The sequence below is a fragment of the Rhinolophus sinicus genome, chromosome 10 (assembly GCF_057876585.1).
Source record: "Rhinolophus sinicus isolate RSI-liver-muscle chromosome 10, RSI-T2T, whole genome shotgun sequence".
NCBI lineage: Eukaryota > Metazoa > Chordata > Mammalia > Chiroptera > Rhinolophidae > Rhinolophus > Rhinolophus sinicus.
The window spans coordinates 6,176,408-6,204,149 of record NC_142510.1 but is presented as its reverse complement, the minus strand read 5'-3'; the positions used below and the strand labels follow the sequence as shown (position 1 = coordinate 6,204,149).

The following is a 27,742-nucleotide window of genomic DNA, read 5'->3' as shown; positions in this document are numbered from 1 at the left end:
CTCTTCGGCTGTGTTCGGCTTCGGCCCCGGAAGGGCGCCCATGGAGCTGGGACTGTCGCCTCGACTGACGGCTATGGCGCCACTGCTGGAGTATGAGCGGCAGCTGGTGCTGGAACTGCTGGACACGGACGGGCTGGTAGTGTGCGCCCGCGGGCTCGGCGCGGACAGGCTCCTGTACCACTTCCTCCGGCTGCATTGCCACCCGGCATGCCTGGTGCTGGTGCTCAACACGCAGCCGGCCGAGGAGGTGCGGCGCCCGCGCGGGGCTGAGGGGACCCCGAGAGCGCTGGGGGCCTCCCGAGCGGATGCAGGCCCCGGCGCGGATGCGAGGCCTCTCAGGGCAATGCGGGTCCCTGACGCGGGTGGGAGGCCGTTGAATGGGGGTTCCTGGGCAGTTGCAGGTAACTGACAGGGATGCCAGAGGTCCCGAGGAAGAAGCGGTCCCTGACGGGGGCGTGAGGACACTGAGAGGGATGGGAGGGGTCCCGAGGAAGATGCAGGGCCCTGATACGAGTGCAAGGACAGTGAGAGGGATGGAGGGGCTCTGAGAGGCGTAGGGGAGTCATTTGAGGAGAACGGGGTTGGAGAGAACGGTTGGAAGTCCGCAAAGGAGATGGGTGTCTGGCGAGGGAGTCCCAGTGTTGGCTATTTAAAGGGTTTGCTGGGGTCAAAGGAGTGATTCCCTAAAAGGGGTGGGGATGGAGGAATCTGAGAGTCATGGGGAGCCTCGAAAGGAGATGCTGAGGCTGGGAAGAACAGGGTAGGGAAGAGGAGAGACTGAGGGGTTCTCCAGGGCTGTGGAAGGCGGGGCTTAGGATCAGAAGGGAAGGGAGCTGGAAGCTGAGGGTACTGGGGAAGGTTACCTGGCGTTACGGAGGAAGGAGGACACTGAGGACAGAAGGGGGATTGCACCTGTGCTGGGCTGTTGACAGGTGACCTAGCTTGCTCTGACATGTTTGATGAGCGCCTAGAGAGAGCAATCTGAGAAGAGGCACCACAAGCTCCTTGAGGGTGGGGACCCTGTCCACTTCATTAGGTACCTTCAGTGCTTGAGGTGGGGCTTCGCGCAACCAGGGCCCCGGTGAGGGTAGTGTGGAACTGAGGGTGCACAGGGCCAAGGCCCCACTGACGTGATGAAATCCCCAGTAAGGTGGATGCAGACGGAACTAAAAGTCTAAACACTGCCTGGGAAAAGGATGTCTTAGTTATCTTGTTATACAGTATAAACCTGGCTTTGGTGGGAAGTATTTTGCTAGGTTGCAGAAGTCTTCACCCAGGGTTTCAAACGCCTTTTCTGTTGTCATTAAAATGCTGTGACAACTCAAGTGCAGTGATTCCTTCGTGTAAACTCCAAAATGAAACAAAAAGAAGAAAACCTTAGTTAGATGGAGACTGGTTGATCAACATAAAGTAGTAAACTTGCTTTGTATATTTGTAAGTTCATTATCTCAGAGAAAGGCAGCCCATTATTGCAAATACAAATGCCCGCAACCTATTAAAAACCGCCTTGTATCCAACAGCTTGCTAATCAAGTTTGGTTTGATTTAGGAGTATTTTATCAATCAGCTGAAGCTGGAAGGCGTCGAACACCTCCCTCGCCGAGTAACAAATGAAATCGCAAGCAACAGTCGCTATGAGGTTTACACCCAAGGAGGTGTGATATTTGCAACAAGCCGAATACTTGTGGTTGATTTCTTGACTGACAGAATACCTTCAGATTTAATTACTGGTAAGAATTTAAAACCTTATCAATATAATTTTGTCCCTTTTTTTGGTCCCTTCTGCTAAACTCAAACCTTCTTGTGGATGGCACTGGATGTTTTTGCTTAACACTGTGCTTCCAGCCATTAGCACAGCATGTGACACGTTTTAGATCCTCGATAAATATTTGTGTCCTGAATAAGTAAATAACTGTAAGATTGACTGTTCCTCATTTTCTAAGCTCATATTCAGTAAATACGTGGTAATTGGGTGGCATTTGTTTTTAGAACCTAATCAGACTTGAAATGTGTATAAATACTCTGTATATTTCCTAAATGATTTGGTTTTCCTCTTTAGAGAATATTTTTCCCCATGATGTGAAATTAAACCAGGCAGTTGCTTAATTGTTTTGAGAAGAATGTTTTAATATTAGCTAGAATTAATAGACAAAAGGAATTATTTATTATTATTATTATTTATCCTTTTGGAAACCTTTTCTGATTTCCCCAAAGCTATTTAAGGGGCCCCACCGCAGGTTACCCTGTGCTTCTCGTAGTGCTCAGGACACCGTGTTATATTTACCTATTTACTTGTGTGTCTGGCTCATAAATAACAAGCTTCATAAGCACAAGGAGCAACTTGTTCGTCCAGGTAGCTGGGATGCATGAGTATACTGTGATCTGTGGCAAACTTCTAGAAGGCAAAGAGACTGAGGAAATTTGTTATTGTACTTCCCACTGTGCCTATCATTTTGCCCTGAGCCTGAGAGACCCTCAAGAAATGTTTAATGAATGAACATATGAATGAATGAGTGCCTTATGTGGTGCATGGTGAGCTGGTTGAGGAAATGTTTTGTTACTCTTTTGTAACATTTACAGCTTTTTTATTTATTTATTTATTTTTTAAATTTATTGGGGTGACAATTGTTAGTAAAATTACATAGATTTCAGGTGTACAATTCTGTATTACATCATCTATAAATCCCATTGTGTGTTCACCCCCCAGAGTCAGTTCTCCTTCCATCACCATATATTTGACATTTACAGCTTTTATAAGCAGAGGCACAGACCATGCAGTCACAATCACTGGACTTTAAATGATAATGCCACTGCTTACATGCAAGTTACTTAATTTTTCTTGAATTGTTTTCATGAGCCCCAGTTCTCTCATTTCTTAAATTGAGAGAATAATGCTTCCTAGAGTTATTGTAAGGATTAAGTAATTTAAGATAAAATAATTTGCTTTGCATAGTGCCTGGTACATAATAAACACTTAATGATTAAGTGTTCATTAAAAAAGGAATGACATTTTATAAACAAAATCTTGATACATCATAAAGTCTTTTACTGTTTGCTGCTTTCTTGTATGTTTAGTTTTATTTTTCTTTACTTTTTTATTAGGGTGGTGCAAAAGTAATTGCAGTTTTTGCAATTACTTTTTAACCTTTTAAACCGCAATTACTTTTGCACCAATCTAATAAGTTGATGAAAAAAAGAAAAGTATTGAAATGACCACTAGATGTCAGTATTGCTCTTTCTGTAACAGCTCAACCTAATTAGGCAGAGAGCAATCTGAATCAATGTCCAAACCAGAGTTTATAGGTAGTTCCTAATTAAAAGTCAATTTCTGAATGACTCAGTTTACTCATCTGTAAATTGAAGACAGTAATAGTACCTTCCTCCTAGGATTATCGTGAGAGTGAAATGAGATAAGGTATGAAAAATTCTTAGCATCATGCATGGCACATAGCACGCCTTCTGTGATTACTATTTGTTATGATCCTGTCTGTCTTCAGGCAGTTCTTTAGTGAAGGAGACAGATGTACAGAAGTAATCACAGTACGAAATCACAGTATGAGCTACGAAATGTTATCTCATCAAAATTGAAGTAAGCTTTTGTAGGACTAGATTTGCCCCCAGAAATATGGCCTGCTTCTGTTGTTTTTATTTTTTTTTAAAAGGGGGTTGGAGGGGTGGGGCTCACATGATGTCACTTAGGAAAAACCGGGCTTTGTTCTCAGACACACATGATTTGGAACCTTTGGTCTCCTGTTACTTGTTGAATGACCTTGACCAAGCTATTCCCTTTCCTGGTATAATAATCCCTATCCCATAAAATTCTTGTGAGGATTAAATGAAATAAAAATCTCTAAAAGTACCTAACTCCAAGGCCTGGGATATAATATTAGTTCTCTCTCCTTCCTCCTTCTGGGTTCCAGAAGAATGATAACCTTTGAAGGACAACATTTTCTTAAATTGAGGTTCACCTTTTCTTTAGTTCACTTTTATTATTTTTAATTTTACGTAATATTTCAATCCAGACCAGTAAGCATGGCCCAGTAGAGCACTTGGAAAAACCTGCCTACAGTGGGTACAGAATCTCTTCTGAGTAGTAAATTAGTTATATACGTGTATTGGGGTGATTGAAAATCCTTTGTCTACAAATTCCGAAATGACACTATTACTTTTTACCACGTTTGAAAAGCAATTTGCTTAGCTAGAGTAAATGTTAGCTCCATCTACCTTAATCCACAAGGAATCTGAATTGAGTTTATTGAACTACTAGAAGGGGTCGTAAATTACTATTAGTGTCATTTTCTGGACCCTAGGAGTGATGAGAACTGGAGCAAAAACATGCAAGTTCATTCGTAACAAATATAGATATAGTAACTAGCTTGATTTAGGTCTAAAAAGGCTACGAATCATCTAGAATAATTCAGGTTTTAATCCAGAAATGACATCTATGCACTTCTATGTCATCTCATGTCTCTCCCTAATTTATCACTATTCACACTGCATCAAAACAGCACATATACCAAAGGTCATTTGGTCCCGTACTCATTTTATAAATAAGGAAACATGTATAATTGTGCTTGTTTCTGTGATTCAGAGGTGTTCTTATCATACCCACACCAAAAAAACATATGTATTAAATGTATTCATTAAAGGTTTTTATTTTAAATAGATTAATTTACCTCTCAATCGAATATATTCTGATTCAATTGCGTATATTGAGTACGTGGTTCAAAAATTGAATAAGTGATGCAGATGTTGCCCAGACTTCTAAAATGCAGCAGTTTTGTGTAGTCCACCTCTGATTCACACATAACAGAAGAATTAGTGACCCACCTAGCTGTCAGAAATTCTTCCCCGGCTCTGCCAGACATGCCCCACCCCAGGGCCTTTGCTCGTATTGTTCCCTCTGCCTCGAACTCTCTTCGCCCTCTTGGTTACAAGGCTCACCTACTCATCTCCATCCAGCCTGACTCATGTGACCTCTGTGAGGCCACCCTACCTAAAATTGCAAACCACCACCCCTCACACATACTCCCTCTGTTTCTCTGATTCATTTTTTCTCCTTAGCACTTATCACCGTATAACCTATTAAATATTTTCCTTATTTATATTGTTTATTGGAAGTGCGCTGACGATAGGGACATGGGTATTTTCTTTGCGACTGTAACCCCAGTCCAGGACAGTGCTTGCCGGTGCTCAGAAGGCATTCAGGAAACTTTGATGAGGAAGTGAATGAAAGTAAGCCTGGAAGCTACCTGTCGGTTCTGCAATTGAAATTCTAACTTCCCCCCTTAGGCATCTTGGTGTATAGAGCTCACAGAATAATCGAGTCTTGTCAAGAAGCATTCATCTTGCGTCTCTTTCGCCAGAAAAACAAACATGGTTTTATTAAAGCCTTCACAGACAATGCTGTTGCCTTTGATACCGGTTTTTGTCATGTGGAAAGAGTGATGAGAAATCTTTTCGTCAGGAAGCTCTATCTGTGGCCAAGGTAAATCGCCTTATGTGATGAATTCTTGAGAGAGGACCTGCTGGAATATAATCTTGCACTTTAACGCAATATAAAAATTTACTGTAATTGGACTTGATACGTGCTAGTCAGCTTCATTACAGATGCATCCGAATGTGCGTACTGTATGGTCACCACATGTGTGATTCGTTTAAAAGGAGAGATTTGATAGTACTTTTTCTAGTAGCCTGTTGAATCCATCTAAATGCTGCCACTTTATCCTTTCCTGTTCACTTAGTGAAACCTCCAGGTAACTATCTAGAGACTCGCATACACAACAACTGTAGGTGAGCTACAGATTTATTGGCTAAGACACCCACTTCCACTTTGAAAATTACCCATCAGGGAAATAAAGCAGGAAGATTTTGAAGAATTTCTAGGAAAAACAGGTTTCAATTTTCAAACATTTTGCAACCTATGCTAACAGGTATTGTGGTTATACTGTATGGTAATTAAGAGTAGTTGTGGTCTTTTCTGTTTCTTAATGATCCCTTATTTCAGGGATCAACATACTTTTCCGGGAAAGGGCCAGATTGTAAAGATTTAGGCTTTGCAGGCCATGTGGTCTGTCAGGTACTCAACTCGGCTGTCAGCATGAAAGCAGCCATAGGACGTGAACAATGGGTGAACCTGTGTTCCAATGAGACTCCAAAAACAGGCACGAGGTTTGGCCCAGACCATCTGTTGTTGACTCCTGCCTTGTTTGAATAATTTCCATTCATTGAGGTTAAAAGTATTCCTGAAAACATTGTCGTTTTGCTTTCCATTTTGTTTGTTTCTTAATTGTGTTTACACGAAGACTAGAAATACATAGCTGTTGAAACTCTAGAAAACGTTTGAAAAATATTTGTCTCTTTAGGTTCCATGTAGCAGTAAACTCGTTTTTAGAACAGCACAAACCTGACGTCGTAGAAATTCATGTTTCTATGACACCTGCCATGCTTGCCATACAGACTGCTATACTGGACATTTTAAATGCATGTCTCAAGGAATTGAAATGCCATAACCCATCACTTGAAGTTGAAGATTTATCTTTAGAAAATGCAATTGGAAAACCCTTTGACAAGGTACTCTATTTCTTTTCCTTTTTAAGCATAGTCTCTTATGTTATTTTAAAGAATGCAGGCTATTTTAATATGTACAGTGTTCTTAAGAAGAATTTGCTGTTATAATAGAATCGGAGGTGATTTAAAGTACAGCTCCTTTGGTTTACTGGAAGGTAACAGTTTGTAGTAAAATACGTGGGTTGGCATATAAGCACAACTCTGATTTTTGCAGCAGTTATCTCTTATTTTAAGTATAATTAAAAGGAGAATAAATAACCTTTTTGCTCTGAAATTACAACATTTGGATATCTACAGGTAGAAGAGTTTTACATAACAATGCTTCAGGATTTATGATTTCTTGTTTGGAATAAAATTAATATGGATGAGTTTTCATTACTGAGGATTATGAAACTTGTTCTGTCTTAAAATTACATTCTGAATTGAGAAAATGGTAAGACTCTAATTCAAGGAACTTTCATTCTAATTTTTTTCATTATAGATTAATAGTAATACAGATACATAGATATCTGAGATTGAATCCAGAAAACGCTGACTTTTTAAGAATTCCAGGCAGCTTTTAAAAAATATATTTTGGTAGAATAAGTTCTTGTCTTGTCTTCAAAACTCTGAATCAACCTCTTTGTCACTGGAAATAATGCAGAGTGATTATAAAAATGGAAAAATTTAGCTCTTCATTTTTCTGATTCTTCCAAAAAGTCATTTTACTGTGAAATAATAACACATAAAACTAATCTCATGTGTTGCGTTCCTCATTCTTAAAATAAAGTTTATTATAATTTAGTGCATGGTGAAGCAAAAAAGAAAAAAAAAAACCTTCACATTCTCTTAATATAATATGTATGTCCCAAGAAAAACAAACCATAGTATGTTTTCCACTAAATCTCTGTTTGTCATCCCCTGGCTAGTAAAAGTCAAAATTTTAAATATTCTCTTAGTAACTACACCTAAATATAGGTATAATTTGCATCTTGTTTGAAAATTTAACTTTTGTAGATGATTTTACAAACGAGGCATGTAGTTAAATGTCCCCGTTTGTCTAGGACAGTCCCAGTACCTGCCTGTTGTCCTGGAGTAATTATTAATAGTATTATTTCATTTTCCCAAGAGTCCCAGGGTAGACAATACATGAGGTGCTCATCCAAATGTTACTCCTGCTCAGCATCAAATTTGTTAGATAGGATGTCACATAGCTTCCATATCATGCTGTAAGTATTATCCTTTGTAGTTTCAGAATCAGTATATGAAGCAAATGTGAATATACATAAATGTGGATATGTAGCTACCCACATGATATGTACATAAAGTGGTTCTTCGTCTTAGGCAACTTTCTAGGATCTTAAAAAATATTCCAATTTAGTCAATTTGTTAATTTAACAATTTAGTCGATGTAACTATTTAACAATTTAGTCGATTGTTAATGTAACAAATATTTTTCTGCCCCTGAATCACACTTAAAAAAAAAACAAAAACTGAACATCTTTTGCACCAACAAATTAAGTACATTGTTATTTAATTTAATGCCATTTAGTTTCCCTGGTTTATACCCCTGCTCCATTGTCCAACTGGATCCCACAATTTTATCCATCCAGGGTAGGGTCATGGCAAACTTGGCAGAAATTGAGTGTGTCTTAGCTACATCCTTTGACTCTTCCTAAAAACAAATATTTGATTATCTGATGGTTAGCAGTCCTTTTCTCTTTTGACTAGTAGTGTAAGTACGGATAATTATGAATTTACTCTGTCTGATCATAAAGAATCTAATGATAAGACACTCTTCTTTATGTTTGAAAAGATAAACATTATTAGAACCTTAGAAACTGAAATTTTCTATCCACTTCCTTGGAAGATAATGTTTTGTTTTGTTTTGTTTTGTTTTTATTGTGGTAAAATATACATAACATAAACTTTTCCATTTTAACCAGTTTTTGGGTATACAGGGGACAATGTTTGTTGAAAATATAATCTGTATTAGTAATAGCCATATTGAACATATTTTAGCAGTACTAAATTTTATTCTTGTTTTAGACAATCCGCCATTATCTGGATCCTTTGTGGCACCAGCTTGGAGCCAAGACTAAATCTTTGGTTCAGGATTTGAAGATATTACGAACTTTGTTGCAGTATCTCTCTCAGTATGATTGTATCACATTTCTTAATCTTCTGGAATCTTTGAGAGCAACAGAGAAGGCTTTTGGTCAAAATTCAGGTGTGAGATAAAAATACTAATATTATTCTAGGAGCTGATTTGAATAAAGTTCTGGATTTTGTAGGGGAATCAGGTGTGGGGAGTTCTAGATTCACCTACATGGTGTACTCAGGTTTCAAACTACATTTTATGTTCACCGCACAAGGATGTAGATTTTATTGATAGCTAATGTTTCCACCTACTCTACTTCTGTTCTATATAAATATAAATATTTATATCCATTCTGGGCAATCTTATTTCAAGAAAAGACTGAACGTCTTACAGGCAGTCCCCAACCTAGAAATAGGTTATGATCTAGAAGTTTAGTTGTTGAGAACTTAAAATTCATTTTCCACGAAGAAACAGCAAGGTAGCATGGGATTTCATCAGGTCGGGTGCTGAAAACGAAAGAGAAGAGATGTGTAGGGAAACATACACATACAACTGGCCCCATCTTGCTTTCCTACCAGTCCCCTCCTCCCCACACTGTTGTGGCCTGTTTTATTATGTGGTGAAACCGGTCACTTTTCAAAGCGTCGTCCATGGGCTCCTGAGGCCAAGATTTAATATGACTAATAGTTTTCACTGTTTCAGCAGAGACATTCTTGGGTAATAAACTGCAAATGTGCAGAAACGAAGGATACATTGACCTCTAGTACGCTTTGGTTCTGCTGCGTTGGTCGTGCCCAGGCACCAGCAGTGTTACCCACCAGTGCTTTGGCACCAGACATGTCAGCACAGTGGACAAACGTCAAATAATGAGTTAGTGTTATTATGAGAATAGTTTCGAGGATACAGACCCCCTGAAAATACCTTGGGACCTCCAGGGGTCTGTAGCCCGTACTTTGAAAACCACTGGTCTAACCCAACAGTGACAGAGGCCCCACTAAGGGAGAAGGTGTGGTTTGGAGGAGAACAAGATGGCAGCCAGGCATATATAGAGGTCATGTGAGCATCAGAGATTCTTTAAAATTAACCGTAAATTGAAGGGTTGCTTTTTTTTTTTTTCACTTTTCATATTAGGTTGGCTGTTTCTTGACTCCAGCACCTCGATGTTTATACATGCTCGAGCAAGGGTTTATCGTGTTCCAGATGCCAAAATGAGTAAAAAAGGCAAAATGTCTGAAAAGGTGGAGATTAAGGAAGAACAAGGTATCTTGTAGGCCTAAGTCTTTAAACGTGTCTCTTATTTAAGTATTTGGTGTGGAATTGCTTACCAAGTTACACTATAATTTTAAATCATTTTTGGCCATGTGAAAAATGGGTGCCTGTATGATAAATGTAGGTTATATGTAGCATATGTAATGTACGTTAAAAATATTCACCATGTAAAGTGTTAGAATTCATTACCAAAGGAGTCTAAATAATGAGTGCCAAGTGTCAATCAAGAGATTTCTGCTGCTGCATAAAAACTATAGATTTTTTTAACTTCAGAGTCATTACTATATTGGGCACTTAATGTCTTAGTGGACCATTTTAACATCCTTTTAGCTTTTAGAGGACTTAGATATACTAGAATGAGACAAATGTAGATTTTATTCCAATACTCGTATATTAGGTATAATATCATTGCTTTTTAATTAAATTTATTGGAGTAAGTTTTGTTAATGACATTATATATGTTTCAAGTGTGTAATTCTATAATGCATCATCTTTGTATTGTATTGTGTACTGACCATCCAAAGTCTAGTTTCCCTCTGTCACCATATATTTGACCCCCTTTACCCTCTTTCTCCCCTCTGGTAACCACAATACTGTTGTCTGTGTCTCTGAGTTTGTTTGTTTTGTTTGTTCGTTTGTTGCTGTCTTTATATCCCACATATGAGTGAAATTGTACGGTTGTTGTCCTTTTTCCATCTGACTTATTTTACTTAGCATGGTACTCTCAAGCTACATCAAACTAAAAAGCTTCCACACAGCAAAAGAAACCATCAACAAAACAAAAAGGCAACCAACTGAATGGGAGAAGATGTTTGCAAACGATACCTCCAATAAGGGGCTAATATCCAAAACGTATACAGAACTCATACAACTCAACAACAAAAATATCATTGGTTTTTTTAAGGCATGGGATAGGTTTAATGCTTGCTTTCTTTCTAGTACAAAGGTCTATTTCAAAACTTAATTATATGTATTAGTGATGTGAAATAAAAGTTTGATTGTTGTCTATTTCTATTCCATGTTCAGGATTGTGAAAATCATGGGAATTTTAGAAATAACAAATACTGTTGTTTTCTACTGATTCCTTTATTTTGTATAGCAGGTGGTATATAGCATCACAGTTGACAACTAACACAAAATCATCTCTTATTAGTGACTGTTAATTATCACTTTCTATCAAGGCATTATGAAATCTCTATTAATGTTGGTTTGAAGTGTCTTTCACTTAGAGCAAAAGGAGACATTTTCCAAGGAAGCAAATTCTATCCGTCATTCTGAAGGAAGCACAAAGGAATGGGCTTATGGAATGACGTTTGTGTTAGGTGTTGTTTAAAAGCCTTTGCAGTACTTTATGGATAAAAATTATCGCATACAATGAGATTATCTTTTATTTCTATACAGAAACAAAAAAGGAACTGGTCCTAGAAAGCAACCCAAAGTGGGAAGCGCTGACTGAAGTACTGAAAGAAATTGAGGCAGAAAATACAGAGAGTGAGGCTCTTGGCGGTCCAGGTAGGAAAAAGGAGATGATGACATCTGCTTTTAAAATCGAGCAAATGAGTCTTTTTGATTAGCTTTTTAAAAATACCTTGTTGTTTTGTTTATAAAATGTAGAAGAATAAATGCCAAATGAACACCAAAATCCTAGCGGGAACCCTCTTTCTGTTCATTTGGTGTGATTTTCTCCAGGTTGAATCATTGTGTATTCATGAAAGCAGGGTTTTTTACTGGTTGAGTTCTTAGGACTTCTATTTAAAGACTAAGCTAATTTCCACATATATATTCACCAGGCTTGAAATCTGGAACCCCCAGGAGAAAGCTAAAGTGTCTTATGTTTTACGTTCTCAGCAAGAATCTTTCCAAAGAAGCCTGAACTATATTCTATGGAGTGACATTGACCTATCCCTAAAATAATTCCAAATTTTAGGACTGCTCTATTTAAATATGAGTATACTAATAAATGAGCACAGTAGACTAAACTTGAGCTACATTTGAAAAATAAAACCAGTAAAAAATAAAATAAAAGAAATATATTTTTAAAATATCTAGAGTCTTTGAACTACTGCAAAGCAATAGAGGCAAGCACATAATCCTTATATTAGTAAATATGCTGGTGATACTATCCCAGAACTTACGGTGCTATGATTTAAGATCCAACGTCATACATGGTCATCTTGAAAAAGTGAAAAATATGAAGAAAAAAAGAGAAGGGAAAAATGATGTCTAGTAGCCACTGTTAACATTGGCCTATTTCCCTCCTGTTTTTCTTTCATGTATTTTCTATTTCACATTGTTAAAAGTCATAGGTAGATATCATTTCTAGCTATAGAATTAATGAGTCAAATGGATACTAACATTTTTAAAGTTTTCAAGACATTTTACCACATTGATTTACAGAAAGTTTTTATCAACTTTCATTTCTTCTAGCAGTGTAAGAGCTTGTCTCTTTTTCACTTAGCTAACAATGACTACAGCCTATTTGTGTGTGTATACAAATGAATATAACAATTGTATTCGTTTGATTGGAGAAAAATGTTAACTTGTTTTAAATTTTGATGTTTGGTGAGCTCAATATTTTCTCAAATGCATTTCCTCTCTTGTGAACTTAGTTTCCTTTGTCCATTTGGGCTATGTCCTTAGTTTGTATTGGCTTTTTATATATTAAAGATATTAACATTTATCAGAACTGTTACATAAAGGTTTTTTCTCTTTAGTTTTTTATGCATAGTTTTTAGTCTTACAGACTCAATCTGAGCTTATAGATATTAGTCTCCTCAGAGATTTCTTCCATTACTTTTAAGCCTAGAAAATCATCTCTAGCCAGAGAGATGAAGAATAGTCACCTTTTTTTATACTTTAATATTTAACATTTGACTTTGTAATCCATGTGGAATTTATTTTGGTGTATAAGATCCTCTGGAAAGTTGTTCATTAAAAAAAGTTTCTTTAAAGCCTCCATTATACCATGGTTCTACTTTCATAAGACTCTATGTATAATTTCTGGCTTCATCTTTACTCAAAAGATTCAAGTAATCCTGCCAGAGAGGCGAAAGCATTTGGTAAGCCTTTGAGACCCTTTCCAAACAAATTGTAAATGTTGTATCTTTAGCTCCAAGGGGTAGATGCATCTTCCTTGTGGGGGAAGGGGCGAGGGGGCCTGTGGGTAATGGGAGGAGATGTGAGGTAATAGTAACATAACATCGTTTTCTAATTTTAGGTCAAGTACTTATTTGTGCAAGTGATGACCGAACATGTTCCCAGCTGAGAGAGTATATCACTATGGGAGCAGAGGCCTTCTTGCTGAGACTCTACAGGAAAACCTTTGAGAAGGATAGCAAAGCTGAAGAAGTATGGATGAAACTCAGAACGGAGGACAGCTCAAAGAGAATTATGAAATCTAGCAAAAGACCCAAAGACCCCAAAAACAAAGGAAGGGCTTCTACCAAAGAAAGGACTGTCAAAAAGAAAAAACGAGGGTTAACTTTAAATCAGATGATGGGGCACCCTGAGGAACTGGAAGAGGAAGGGGACGGCAAGGAAAGATGTCCTAGAGACGTAAGCAGTAGCCCAGAAAGCTGCTTAGAGGAAATTAAGCACGAGGAGTTTGATTTAAACCTGTCATCCGATGCCGCTTATGGAATCCTGAAAGAGCCCCTCACTATCATCCACCCACTTCTGGGCTGTAGTGACCCCTACGCTCTGACAAGGGTACTCCATGAGCTGGAGCCGCGATACGTGGTTCTGTATGATGCAGAGTTGACATTCGTTCGACAGCTTGAAATTTACAGAGCAAGTCGGACCGGGAAACCTCTGAGGCAAGTTCTAAAGAATATGAGCTGCATCTTAAAGGTTTCAGTTTCAGTTTGTTAGGATTTAACACAGAAACCATACCCATTGCATGTGGGTTTTCTTATCCTTAACATTCCATGATTATGATGTTGGTTAAGGTTATGAAGCCTCATTTTGCTTTCTGATGGATCTGGGAAGTTTGCATAGGAAGGGTGTCCAGTGTAGCACCACGACTAATCTAGGGGCCCCCTCGTGCTCTGCTTCCTTGCTGCTCTGCTGCTGTGTTCCATATTCTTGATGTATTGGTTTGTAGCTTATGGGGTGCTACATTTGAAGATGTCTAGGAAATATAATATCCGAACTTCTCCCCAAAATTAATATAATTATGACTCCGCTAAGTAATTTCAGTCTTCTAAAATGTCTTTCTCATAAATTTTAAGAATTGACCCAGAGTGACAGTCACATAAAACTAAAGTTATTAGGGGAATTATTGTACTAAGTTTTCTCCAGTTTCAAGAAATATCAGATGAAAAATCTACAGAAATATCAGATGAGAAAATGATGCCTCCCAGAGAATATAATGTTCTGGCTCTCCAGTTATCTGAGGGGAATAAACAGCAAAATTAACATCCTGAACTCAGTCTGAACCAAAAACGGAGCCAAAAGAAATTTTTCTAGCACTTTAACTAAGGCAGCCTTTCCTCATAGAGGTGAATGGAGGAAGTGGGTCAGGAATAATGCAGGATGAGGAAATTAGATGAAGGTGGTGAAATAATTACAGGCTGGTAAATTCTTCATACTTTGCTATTGGTTACCTTTATAGATAGCTTGTGTGTTGTTTTTGCCTGTGATATTTGCAAATCAAATGTCAGAATCTGAAGGGACCTGGGAGTTCAACCACTCGCTCTGTCAGTGGGAAACTGAGGCCCAGAAATGGAGAATGACTTGCCCTCAGCCACACGGCACGTTTGTGGGAGAGCTAAGACCTCTGGATTCATTGTCCAATGGTCTCTCTTCCCTGTTCAGACTTGAAAGGAATATACTCTAGGAAGATAAAATCTAAAAGAAAAATTGAGGGCTACAAGGAAAATATCTCTGATACAAGGTGAAGAAAAGGGACAGAAGAGGTAATTAATTCATCTTAGCAATAAACAAGACAGAAAAGCAGCCCTTTTCTAAGAGAAAAGCATACATCAAATTATTTTGGGAGGAGGCTGATGTAATCCATATGTCTTCAGTATCCGTGTGTTTATATAAAATGTGTGATGATTTGGTTCTGTTAAGATGAATAAAAAATAACTGAGAAAGTATTTGTGAAGATAAAGGTCATATAGATTTCATTTGTTTATTTTTCACAAATGTGAACTTTCATAAGCTCGTTTTTATGACTACTATCCAACTTTTTAAATGCTTATTTGGCAGAGATGCAAAGAAAACTTGAGAAAAAAAGAAGCCACTAAGATTTTGTGTTTTCTAATTTGTTTATAGTTATGAGGAAAGAATAATTCTCTCCCTCTAGTTATATTTCAATGTTTACCTAAACTCTGTTCCTCCTTTTGGCGGAAGAAAAAAAACAAAAAACCCACGTGGTAATGAGACCTTTAACAGGTGGGGTTTGGGCAGCTTCACTTCAGTAAGTATGTGATTAATAGAACCTTTTATTCGTAATCAAATATTTATTATGTGAGCACTCCAGGTTGCTGAGTTCAAATGCTGTGCTCTTCCTTTCAGGGATTAAAAGTTATGTGTTTGCAGCCTAAAAGAACTCTGTCTTAACTTGCAGGGTTTACTTTCTTATATATGGAGGTTCAACGGAGGAACAACGCTATCTCACTGCTTTGCGGAAAGAAAAGGAAGCTTTTGAAAAACTCATCAGGTAACACCTAGATCTGTATGAAAGCACAAACTGCATTGAAGGCCTTTCAAGGTCCGGGGGCTCCTCTGGGAGGCAGTTGGGTGGGTATCGAAGCGCTCGGGAAAGATGGAGAGGGAAGAATTTGGGGAGCATCGTGTCAAGATAAACCAGGATATGCAACAGCACCTACTTCCTTTTTCTCATCCCCGCTCTTCTCCACTTGCTTTCCACGTGGTTTAGTAGAATATTAGAAATGTGAGGAGAACTGCTGTTCTTGTTTGTAAAGAAGTATGACATAAAACACCAGAAATGTAACTAAAACACTACTTTTCTAAGAAATACATTCTTAAATAACTCTCTCCCCCTGCCCCATGCACAAGATTTCTCCCATCCCTTTGAATGATGATTTTTTTCTCTCTCTTATATAATTTCCATTGTCTATGGGTATGTGACTGCTTAATCTTTTACTGGGACATACTTTTACGACCTGATCTGTTCAGATCAATAGACTCACTCTGGGAAAATGTTTTTGAACAGGTGTGACATTTATCTGAACAGACGTGTATGTTTTTGAGAATGAGTGTAATTTAATGTTCCCAATCCAAATAGGAAAGGCATTTCAGCTTAACATAAGGAAAATGTTTCTGAGTGAGAGGTTCGCAAGCTGGATGGCTACCTCTCACCTCTGCAAGTGTTTGAGAAATCGCATAACCTCCCACCAGGCGTGTTGTCAAGGAGCTTGTAGCTTGGTGAGGGAGGATGGATCAGATGCTCTCTAAGGGGCCTCCGAAGCCAGGGCAGGGTGGACGGGGCATCCTGGAGCTGAGCCAGAGATAAGGCAAGACCAGAGGAGACCATGGTGAGGGCTGAGTGTGACTGGGCCATCCCCGTCTTCCAGACCTCTGACACTGGCGATGTATCAATGGCAATGAGAAGGCACAAAACACTTTTAGTGGCAGTTTACCTGCCAGGGCCTAGACAAAATTTCAAAATGGAGAATGATCCTTCAACACTGGCTGTGGGCTCTCAGCATATGCATAAAATACACACGTACCCTAGTTTGTCCAGGGCACGCATTCCTGAAACCGGGTGTTTACCGAATCAGTGTCATTGAGTCCCTATGGAGGAGCTCAGCACGGTACCTGGCTAGTACCTCTGCCCTCCCTTCAAATCCTCTGTGATTGTGACAAGCTTTGGCCATGGATTCTTCCAGCTCCTAGTCATACAATGATTATTAATCTGTCCTTTCAGCCTATGAAAATATGTTTTCTATTAACGTGCTCTGTGTAATGGTTTATGTGGTATATGTGTGTATATATGTTTCTTGAAAAAAATATTTCAGAAAGCATGATAGCAAACCAGGTATTATACAGGCTACCTGTTCTTGTCCAAAGCTTTTAGTGGCTGTGTGTATCTTCTAGACCTTTGTGCTCCCAAGACTCAGTCAACAGTTATTTATTGAGCATCTATTATGTGCCAAGCCCTGTGCTAACATCAAAGTGCTGCAGTTACAGAGGTGCAGAAAATGTCTTTGCTCTCCTAGAGCTTATCCTCTAGTGGAAAAGACAAACCTTAAGTGACTAGGACCATTATAATGAATAGACTTTTGCAGAGTGCTGCTGGCTGCAAAGGTTAAAATGGCTGTAATAAGAGAGGGTATCAAAGAGACCTAACCCAGTGTGGAGCATAGGAACAGCTGCCCTGAAGAAGTGTTACTTCAGCTGATCCATGAAGAATGTGTGTTAGTTGCTATGTACCATGTTTCCCCGAAAATAAGACCTAATCGGAAAATAAGCCCTAGCATGATTTTTCAGGATGACACCTCCTGAACATAAGCTGGAATGCGTCTTTTGGAGCAAAAATTAATATGAGACCGGTCTTATTTTTGGGGAAATATGGTAGGGCTTATTTTATATTACGAGCATCCTGAAAAATCATGCTAGGGCTTATTTTCCAGTTAGGTCTTATTTTGGAGGAAACACGGTAGATGAGCCAGGCAGGAGGGGTTGTGTTGAACATGGGTGTGTGTGAAGGGTCAGGTGCAAGTGGCCTGGTAAGGATTTAGGACTTCAAACAAACAAAACAAGCAAACTCATAAATACAGAGAACAAACTGATGGTGGCTAGGTTGGGGGGGGAGGGGACAGCAGACAGACCTGGGTGAAAAAGGTGAAGCGATTGAGAAGCACAAACTGGTAGTTACAAAATAGTACAGCACAGGGAATCTGGTCGATAATATTGTAATAACTATGGGTGGTGTCAGGGGGTAGTAGGCTAATCAGAGGATCACTTTGTAAGTTATATAAATGTCTAATCATTATGCTGTACACCTGAAACTAATATGATACTGAATGTCAACTATAATTGAAAAATTAAAAAAAAAGTTTTTTAAAGACTATCTAGGACTTGTCTCTAAAGGCAATATGACAGCATTGAAGAGTTCTAAGCAGGAAAGTGACATAAGTCTATTTCCAAAGGCTTTTTTCTGGCATCAAATGAGGAATGGATGGCACAGGAAAACCAATGAGGAGGCTATTGCAATTGTCTGATAAGTAAAGGAGGGAGGTAGCCAAGATCCTGTTGAGGGAGAGAAGGGAACAGATTTAAGAGCTGTTTAGGAGATGGAATCAAAGAATCAACGATAACTGGATGTGGACCAGGACCTCCTAAGCATGCCTTCCCTTTTGAAAACAATCTTAGCCTAAGGATGATCAAAGTCATTGTCGCCCAGTTAGAAAAGAGCACACAGAGCTAAAATATTCAGATTAGGTTATTGGTGTCCTGTTGAGGGTCGCCAAGACCACCCTAAGGCTCGGTGACGCACTAGAAGGACCCATGGGAATCAGAACAACAGGGATGCTCACAGTTACGCTTGATGATAGCAACAGGATACAGACTGGAATCAGCCAAGGGAAAGAACACGTGGGGCAGAGTCCGGGAAGAGCCAGGCATAAGGGGAGTCATACAGATGTGCCTGATCCTCCCAGCAGCAGTGTGTGACAGGGACGCTCCCCCGAGCCTAGGGGTGCAGTGTTTTTATTGGGGGTCTGTCCCAGAGACACAGAGTACCCGTGTTATAGACTCCACCCCACTCCCCCACCCCAGAGCAAAAACGGGTATTCACCATAAATCACACTGTTGGCATAAAGCATCTGATCCAACTGCTGCGGGTGGCCCCAGGCCTCAGGCTCAAAACCCTCTTATCAGGCAGCATATTCCAGGGGCTCAGAGCTCATCTCCCAGAAACCGGCCAAGGGGCAGTCCTGAGGAGACAGCCTTTCCTGGGAATGAGCCGGCTTTGAGCAGCCCAGGCCTGCCTGAAAAGTAAGTCTGTGCTCCAGGCTTCCTTCACGAGGGAGCCCAACCTCCAAGAGTACTTTCAGTAGGTTGTAGCAAGATGTTGGGGACCCCATGTCGTCCCTGGTTTATACAAGTGGTTCTACACATCAGAGGGCTCGGTGATAAGGTCTGGATACGCCTAGTGTGTATCAGAAAGCTCACGTGACAGAACCTGGGATATGAACAGTCTCCTACATTTCAATCTGTACAATAATTTCCGTACCAGGTTTTAAGGTAGTTTTTCCATGGTCTGGCATAATTTTCTAAACTCTCTCAATGGTGATTGCCTACTTAATGTAAGTTAGATCTTCCCATGTTACACGGCAGTTGTCAGATGGTTACGAAAACCTGGGGAATTTGAGAAGTGTTTGTTTTGAAAAGCAAGATATATGTGAGGTGCGTTGCTGAAAGAGAATTTGCACTGGGCCTGTACTTGGAGAAAAACTTAATGTGAGAGTAAGATAAGGTGCTTTTGCCAGGACGCCCGTGGGTGACGTGGTAAGAACAAAAGCAGTGTGACTATTGAAAATCACCAGAGAATGAATCAAGTGGGCTGGCAGTGGAGGGACTGTTTGGATTAAACATCAGTAGATTACAGATGACAAGTAAAGAGAACGAAAGATTACACTTCTGAGTATTGGTAACAAAATGCTCCCTAGGTAGAAAAATTAGTAACAACAGACTGAATATACATAGTTTTGGAGAAGTCACTGCTTTTCAAAGGAAGGGGTAAGATCATTTAAAATGTTAGTTAGAAAATATCACAGAGTGGGTTAGCATAAGGGCTTAAATAAGTGCCCATTTGAAGACTTGTTCATCAGCACCTCCTCCGTATATCGTCATGTTGTACAAGCCATTCAGATATCGCTGAAGATGTTAAAGCAAAAGTAAGAAACCTCAGTACTTGAAGTGGACTAGGAATCTGAATCTTTAAATTCTTTATGTCCATCACATAGAGTAACTTGAATAATTATGCTAAATGTTGAAAACAAGGGACTGAATATTTATAATTATTGCAAATTTCTGTTAAAATCGTTTGCATTACTGGCTAGGAAGACTTAATATTTTCTTCACAACCGTGGTTTCATTTCAAGAGTCTATTTTTTTCTCAGATTCAATTTGCAATTATAACATTTTATAGTAAACTAACTGTTTTATTTAACAATATTAATTGAAACAGTTTGCAATCATTTGAAAGTAAATCTTTTTTTTTTTTTTCAGTATAATCAGGGATAATTAGGAGATGAGGTTATCACATTACAGGAAAAGTACACTTATAATAACAACTAACATTTATTCCATGCCAGGCACTGTTCTGAGGGCCTTATGTAGGTTGTGTAACCCTTTGCTTTCTTGTTTTTCTTTAAAATGGAGCATATTTAATGGGGCCTCCTACCTGGAGTTTTTCAAATCAAGGTCATATCATAATATGTTTTCATTTTCTTAATCGTTTATTTATTTATTTATTAGTTTCAGGTGTACAAAGCAACATACTAGTTAGACATTTACACTCCTTGTTAACCCCCTCCCCCAAGCTACCTCTGATGTCTTATATAACTGTTACAATACCCTTGATTTTTTAACCATCCCTATTTATGATTACTCTGAAAATACTGGAATATAAATCATTTAAATTATTTTTAATGCTCAATAACACATTTGTATGTTTTTATAAAAAGTTCTCAATAATCTCTTCTGGCATTTTTGTACATGCTTATGTCATGTCTGAAAGTGTTTGAAGGACACACAGAACAGAAAATAAACAGCAGCTTATTTGACTGGAAGATCGGAAGTAGTACCCAACCAAGAAATTTCTTCTTCCTTTACTGATCACTTGTGCATATTTACTTCTAATGTATTTCTTGTATTCTCTTTTTAGCACTACAGTCATGTAGATCATTTTCTGTATTACAATTTACAAAAGATTGAAATCTGGAATTTTGAAATTAGTTCAAAAAAATCTTTGAAATGCTTTTCTCCCCCAGGGAAAAGGCTAGCATGGTTGTCCCTGAAGAAAGAGAAGGCAGAAGTGAAACAAACCTAGACCTGGTAAGAGGCTCCATGTCTACAAATGTTCCTGCCGACACTCGTAAAGCAGGTGAGTCCGTCTTGCCCTTTACCTGTAAAGGAGGCTGTGAGGTCCCAGAGTTTCTTCAGAGTCTTGGTTTTGTTGCCAAACTTCAGAATGGATGTCTTCTCCCATCCCCTGTTAATCATGTGTGCTTCCTGAATCAGAGGCGCCTCATCAGTAATGTAAGTGAGGCTGCGTTCTGTGACCCCAGCTTGGAAATCAGTTACGTTCCAGAGTTGCTTGTAAATGTGCTTAGTTAAGACTGAGAGTGTACTTTTTGCAAGGAAATTTTTTAAGTGCTGATCAGGTTCTTAACCAGAAGAAGAGCGTTTAACTCACGGATAAATAGATCGGAGTTGTTTGAAGCATATTCCCACTTCTCTTTCTGGATTTGTTTCTTGCTTCTTGGCGCTTCTCTAGATCACAGGTGTGCAGTTCTCTCGTTTCTCTGCAGTATCCAAAGTGTGGCATGCCACCATGACCTGCTGAATTCCAAGGGCACCAGGAGCCAGGAATAACCATTTCCCACTCTCCACGTCCCTATTTCCCCATAGCAGCAGCTGACATCAGCCAAGTGGCATGAATGAGGACAGCAATATGATTGAGTTGATTTAACCTTTGGTGGGGTAAGCACAGTTAGAGCAGTGGGTCTCAGAACTTAAGAATACTTAAGAATAACCTCAGATCACCTAGATTGACAGGCCTCCGTCCGTAGACATTCTGATTCAGTGGATCTGAAATGGGATGAGCAGTTGAGGGGCTTCTGATGGAAATGGTTCTTGGATCGTCCTTTGGGAAACACTGCCTCAGAGCATCTAGGTCATTTTGAAGAAGATTCTTATTAACTCAGATAGTTTGGTGACATTTCGTGCAGAACTTCAGAATATAAAACAGTATGAAGGAAGATAGGCTTGAGTGTGTAGGTGCCGCACAGAAAGCTATTCACAGAAGTGCATCCTTTTGAGTTTAGTTCTGTACATCCTGTTAGTTTCCTGCTGCTACTGTAACAAATCACTGCAAACGTAGTGGCTGGAAACAGCACACATTCATTATCTTACAATTCCAAAGTCCAGGTGGGTTTCACCAGGCTAAAACGGAAGTGTCAGCAGGGCTGCATTCTTTCTGGAGGCTCTAGAGGAGACCCCCTGTCCTTTCCAGGTTCTAGAGGCCGCCTGCATTCCTTGGCTCATGGCCCCGTCCTCCACCATCAAAGCCAGCGGCTCCAACTCTGGCCTTCCTGCTCCCCTCTTTCACATATGAGGACCCGTGGGCCTGCCTGGATAATCCAGAATAAGCTCCCAGTCTTGAGATCTATAATTTAATCATATTTGAAAAGTCCCTTTTGCCATGTAAAGTCACATATTTACAGATCCCAGGGCTTAGGACATGGACGTGTTTGGGGGCCGTTATCCTGCCTACAACAACCACAGCCCTTGTGTGGTCTTCAAGGTGGCTCATCAGCATCCCCTGGGAGCTTGTTGAAACGCCGAGTCTTAGACCCTATCCCAGACCCAATACAGAATTTGTTCTTTACCATGTGATCTCAATCATATGTGGGATGTAAAACAGAAAGCAACAAACTCATAGACAGTAGAATGATGGTCGCCAGAGGGGAAAGAGGGTGGGGAAAGGAGAAAGGGTCAAATATATGGTGACGAGAGGAGACTAGACTTTGGGTGGTGAGCACCCAATGCAGTGTACAGTGATGTGTTCTAGCATTGTACACCTGAAACTTAGGTAACCTTATTAACCAGTGTACCCCAGTTAGTTTAATTTTTTTTTTTTAAAGAGTACATCTGGGTGGTAGGAACAATAAAATAAAGAAAGAAGGAAAGAATTTGCTCTGTAACACGAGCACAGCCTGGCACAGCAGAGTGTGAGGAGCTCTGTTCTTGTTTTCCCAGCTTCTTCCATTTTCCCGTCTCTGATGTCATTGATACAAGCACTCAAAACTCCAAAACCGTTCACAACAGCTCCTAAGGCAGTCTATTCCACCAGCATGGTTAGGCACCTACTGTGTGCCAGGCTGTGTCCTAGGGATTGGGGATACGGTGATCAGTAAAATGTGGTCAGTGCAATGATAGGGGGCTGGAGGGGAACCGCAGAGGGAGAACCATAGCAGACGCTGGTACTTACGAATCAGCGTAAATTGTCTTTATTTAACTCTGTATAAACCTTTTTGAAACTATAGAAAAATGTGGAATAACAACAACACATTAGGTATTGTGTAACCATGCATCAGAGGTTAACAACAGAAACACAGATTTTAAACTTTGTGCCATTGCGACACTGCTTAAAATGCCCCTTTTTCTTCCTTAGGTGGACAGGAGCAGAAAAGCACGCCGCAGACTATAGTTGTGGATGTGCGCGAGTTCCGAAGTGAGCTCCCATCGCTGATCCACCGTCGGGGTATTGACATCGAACCAGTGACCTTAGAGGTCGGCGATTATATTCTGACTCCAGAAATGTGCGTGGAGCGCAAGAGTATCAGCGACCTGATCGGCTCGTTGAATAATGGCCGCCTCTACAGCCAGTGCATTTCCATGTCCCGCTACTACAAGCGCCCGGTGCTTCTGATCGAGTTTGACCCGAGCAAGCCTTTCTCCCTCACTGCGCGAGGTGCCTTCCATCAGGAGATCTCCAGCAACGACATTAGCTCCAAACTCACGCTCCTCACCCTCCACTTCCCCCGGCTCCGCGTGCTCTGGTGCCCCTCCCCTCACGCCACCGCTGAGTTGTTCGAGGAGCTGAAACAAAATAAGCCGCAGCCGGATGCAGCGACAGCCATGGCTGTCACGGCGGATTCTGAGACCCTCCCCGAGTCGGAGAAGTACAATCCTGGTCCCCAAGACTTCTTGTTAAAAATGCCAGGGGTCAATGCCAAAAACTGTCGCTCCTTGATGAGCCACGTGAAGAACATTGCAGAATTAGCAAGCCTGTCGCGAGACAAGCTCACAGGCATCCTGGGGAACGCTGCAAACGCCAAGGAGCTCTACGACTTCCTTCACACCTCGTATACCGAGATTCTCTCCAAAGGCAAAGGGAAGACATGAACAGTGGTGGCTGTTCTCTTATCCCAGGACTGTGCTTGCCAGCTGCACTAGGCCGTTATTAATTATCAGCCCCTTAGTTCATGCTCTTCCAGTGTTGTTAAGGATTGTGCCGTCTGTTTCCTAGGTCGGGGGACCAGAAGCCAAGATTCCTCCCTGAACTTTGCACTTAGGCCTCTTAATTTTCCCATGCCAGCTGTCCTCCCTTCCTGCTGTCCACGCTGGGGGTCATGTGTTCAGGTTTTAAATGAGGTGTGTCAGGATCAGGTAAGGTTTCTACAAGTGTTTCTAGAAGGTCACTTTGGAGACAAGCTGACATTTACGTTTCCTACACAAACCGATGCAGTCGTGTTCTTCCCCTCTGTCTGGAGAGGGGCCCCTGGAACACTGACACGGAGATGTCCCTGCCCTTCCTGACCAGTTTGTCTCCACCACACGGTGCACAGCTGCGTTCTTCTCCCACCTGTCTGCCTCGAAGGAAAACTCGTGGGGACTTTCCCCTATGAATTTAAGACAGCCACCTCTAAAATGGCTGATTAATTTTCTAGTCACATGAATAGATGTAGATGTACCCCTCAGGTGTTGAAAAACCAGTATTTTTAAAACATGAAATGAGTTACCTGTTTGCAGAATTGGATGGTGTAGATGAGGAACCCTTAAAATTCTCCGTTTTTACAGATATTTAGCCTCCTAATCCCAGAGATCTCGATAAGCCCAAATGGCTAGCAGTAGTCTTAAGACGTCCTCTTTCCCCAGCCTCTCTTCACGTAGCCTCAGAGCACCAGCTCTGTGTCCTCTAGAAACGCGAGGTAAGCTCATCCTCTCTTTGATGCTCTACTTCTTACGCTCCTGTGCCCGAGCACCTCCCTGCACCTCTGTGTGAGGACAAACAAATGAGTGACCCGCAATACAATACTTGCTCGGCCTGCCTTGAGTTGAGATACAAGGACTGTAAGTATATGGAAAGTCAATGCATGGATTATATAAACAGTCGAAAGAAATCTAGGTAGTTAAAAAGTCATGAAGAAAACAATCTCATTCTAAACCTCTTTCTGATTTAGTTTAGCTTTTTACTGAGATGTACATGCAGGGCACTCACGGCATCTTTGTGCAGTTTTTAAACTTTTATATTTAAACATTCTTAACTTAGGTATTATTCCCATAGTTAGTAACGAGGAGTGAATTTTCTACCTCAAGAGCTGATACAGGCATCAGTTCTGCTAGCCTTCCCGCGCAGTCGGACGTCTCGACAGCGTCAGCCATGTTTTTGTTTGTCACCCCGTTTGACCTCAGAGGACCATGTAACACAAAGTGGTCTTCACCTTGAACAAAAGGACTTTTAACTGCCATCCCCAAACTGAACGTCTCTCATGTTAACATATGTTAATACTGTCAAAGTCTGTGTGGCTTTTAAACTATACCAGGGTACTACAAGAATGAATTGAGGGGTATCAAGGAGCCCTGTTGGTTATCGTAGAACTCTACAGTGATTTGGAGGGTAGAGAACAGGACGAGAAACAGACATTAATTCCCAGAAAAATAAAGATTTGAGCTACTGATTTTGTCCCCAGGTTAAGAATATACCCTTGAGAATAAAAAATAAAAATGTCAGGTATACCTATGTTAACTTTCACTTCTGTTACTGTGTCTTTAAGGGTTTAGTCGTAGTTAAAAGTACATTAAAATAGACACACCATCTCAAATAATCATGTTTATTATAATTTTTCTTCAACCTGTTCTAGCACTTCTGCTTGAGGTGTATAATTTTTATTTTTTTCTTCCTGTATAATTCCACCTGCCTTTTATTGTTCTTTCATTGCATAAAAGGAGAATCCTAACACAGTACATTCTTTGATAAGGGTTTCACTCCAAGTTAAGTTTTCAAAAATAAGTTCTTCTTAAATCTACCGTTTGTCCTTGTCATCTAGTACAACAGATAACAGTGCCAAGTGTATTTAGAAAGTCAGTGTACTTGGCTCCCAAATTCTTGATATTTGCCATTGTATCTACTGGACTTTTAAAGCCAGATGCACCATCACGTGTATTTGAATTATGAACTCTGCCCTGGGCATTATAGATGAAAGGCTCTCACTGCCAATTCCTCTGCCAACTAAATACATATATTTTAATGTGTCTCCAGTTGTGGAAAACCTTCAATACAACGATCATGTACTTACTTGTATCAGATTTTTTTACAAATTTTTACAATCTAAGAATCATTGGCAAAGGAACTAGAAATACACATAGTTGCAAAATGACTATTTTATTTTGTAGCATCATTTTGTTGGCTTTGCCTTTTTCTTTCAGAATCGTAAGTATCCAGTTTACTTATGAACTCATGCTTAGCTTTTGAAAAGCGTTTTTTAAAAACTTGAGATCAGAATTCTATTTTACAAGATTTTTGCATAAAAATTTGAGCATATGAAATATTGTGAGAAATCATTTTCAATTTTGTTTGTTTAAATCATAGTGCCTGTCTTTGTATTTCCTTAAAATTATACAAGAAGAAATAATTTTTAATAGTGGCCATAAATAGTGTTCTTTTGGCAGTAAGGTGCTGTTTCTTCAAGCTGAGGCTTAGTAGACTGTATGTCTACATATGTTTGCGTACATCCAGAGAGCAGTTTCCCAGCTCACGAGGGTCTGAAAATAATTGTCCCATTCATCAACCCGTTGGAACCCAGAGGGGTAAGTCTAGATTTGGTTGTGTTGAGATAGCAGTGTAAATTAATAAGTGGCCTTGAGCAGGAAAATCTACACTGAAGGAAATCTGAAGAAGTAGGTGGGGGAGAGAGGCAGATACTATTAGTTTTCGCTTTTGTTTTTCAAGCATAATTTGATTTTCCTTTTGCTTAGAAAACTCTTTAGGGAAATTCCCTTTTCTTTGGTGTTCAGTTTAACCTAGAAATGTCCTCTTAAAAACCAACATTGTAGGAAAATTCTTTTTTCGGGCTTGAGTATATGAAAATGTATCCAGATGTCGACATGAGTTGTCATTTTTCTTGATTTTTTCACTTTCTATTTTATTTTATAGCTCTTTCCTATTCAATGCTCAACTTCAGTACTTAATTTACCGCCTTTATCCACAGGTTACTGGTGGCTTACACCACTGTTGCTTTTTGACTTTAAGGGGTGTAAGCCAAAATCTGGATGGGAGGGAGACATAAATGGTTTGTATCAATTTGTAATGGAGTTCGTGTGTTTGTTTTTAATAAAATGTGTATTTATTCAGTATTTTCCTCAGCATTCTGTGGACAAAGTAAAAATTGTATAGTAAACGGGCATATATTCCCAACACATTATATTTACCAATTTGTTGGTAAATATAATTTAAAATTCAGAGGATATTTAATTTGGTTTCTTTTTTGTTGTGCAGAATAAATGATTAAAGCTGAACTCTTTGAAATACTGCTGTTGCGTTTGACGTGCTTGGTAAACCCCCTTTCGAAAGCTTCAGTGTATTTGTCTTTTGGTTGCTTTTCATCTTGTAGCATGTCTCCTTAAGGAGGGGGGCAAACTATTTTCCTCCTGAAAATACTCATTTGTTGACATGTAATGAATATGTGGTGAGCACAGTGCCTGGGACATCTTAACAGAGATTAATTTCCTTCCACCCTTGACTCATACATTTTTGTTCCTTTAACGTCAAAGTTGAAAGAAGTGAATTATACTTTTGACACATCTAAAATTTAGTGTAATCTCTTAAACAAGTTTAATTATT

The 27,742-nt window shown here is 39.7% G+C and overlaps 1 protein-coding gene across 1 annotated transcript; it reads left to right on the top strand.

Annotated features, from left to right (window-relative positions):
• Positions 1-27,417, top strand: ERCC4 (ERCC excision repair 4, endonuclease catalytic subunit). The gene is made up of 11 exons (XM_019750677.3): positions 1-247; positions 1,549-1,729; positions 5,292-5,487; positions 6,365-6,572; positions 8,598-8,778; positions 9,781-9,909; positions 11,320-11,430; positions 13,136-13,733; positions 15,491-15,583; positions 20,886-20,998; positions 23,291-27,417. Exons 1-11 carry the CDS (start codon positions 41-43, stop codon positions 24,022-24,024), a joined length of 2,751 nt encoding a protein of 916 aa, XP_019606236.2. The 5' UTR covers positions 1-40; the 3' UTR covers positions 24,025-27,417.
• The last annotated feature ends 325 nt before the right edge of the window (positions 27,418-27,742 follow it).

Bases quoted from the DNA above. Each gene is read 5' to 3' on its own strand.
- ERCC4 (XM_019750677.3), top strand. From the start codon at position 41: ATGGAGCTGGGACTGTCGCCTCGACTGACGGCTATGGCGCCACTGCTG. The intron at 5,488-6,364 runs GTAAATCGCCTT...TTGTCTCTTTAG, and splicing joins AAGCTCTATCTGTGGCCAAG to GTTCCATGTAGCAGTAAACT. The intron at 8,779-9,780 runs GTGTGAGATAAA...TTTTCATATTAG, and splicing joins GGCTTTTGGTCAAAATTCAG to GTTGGCTGTTTCTTGACTCC.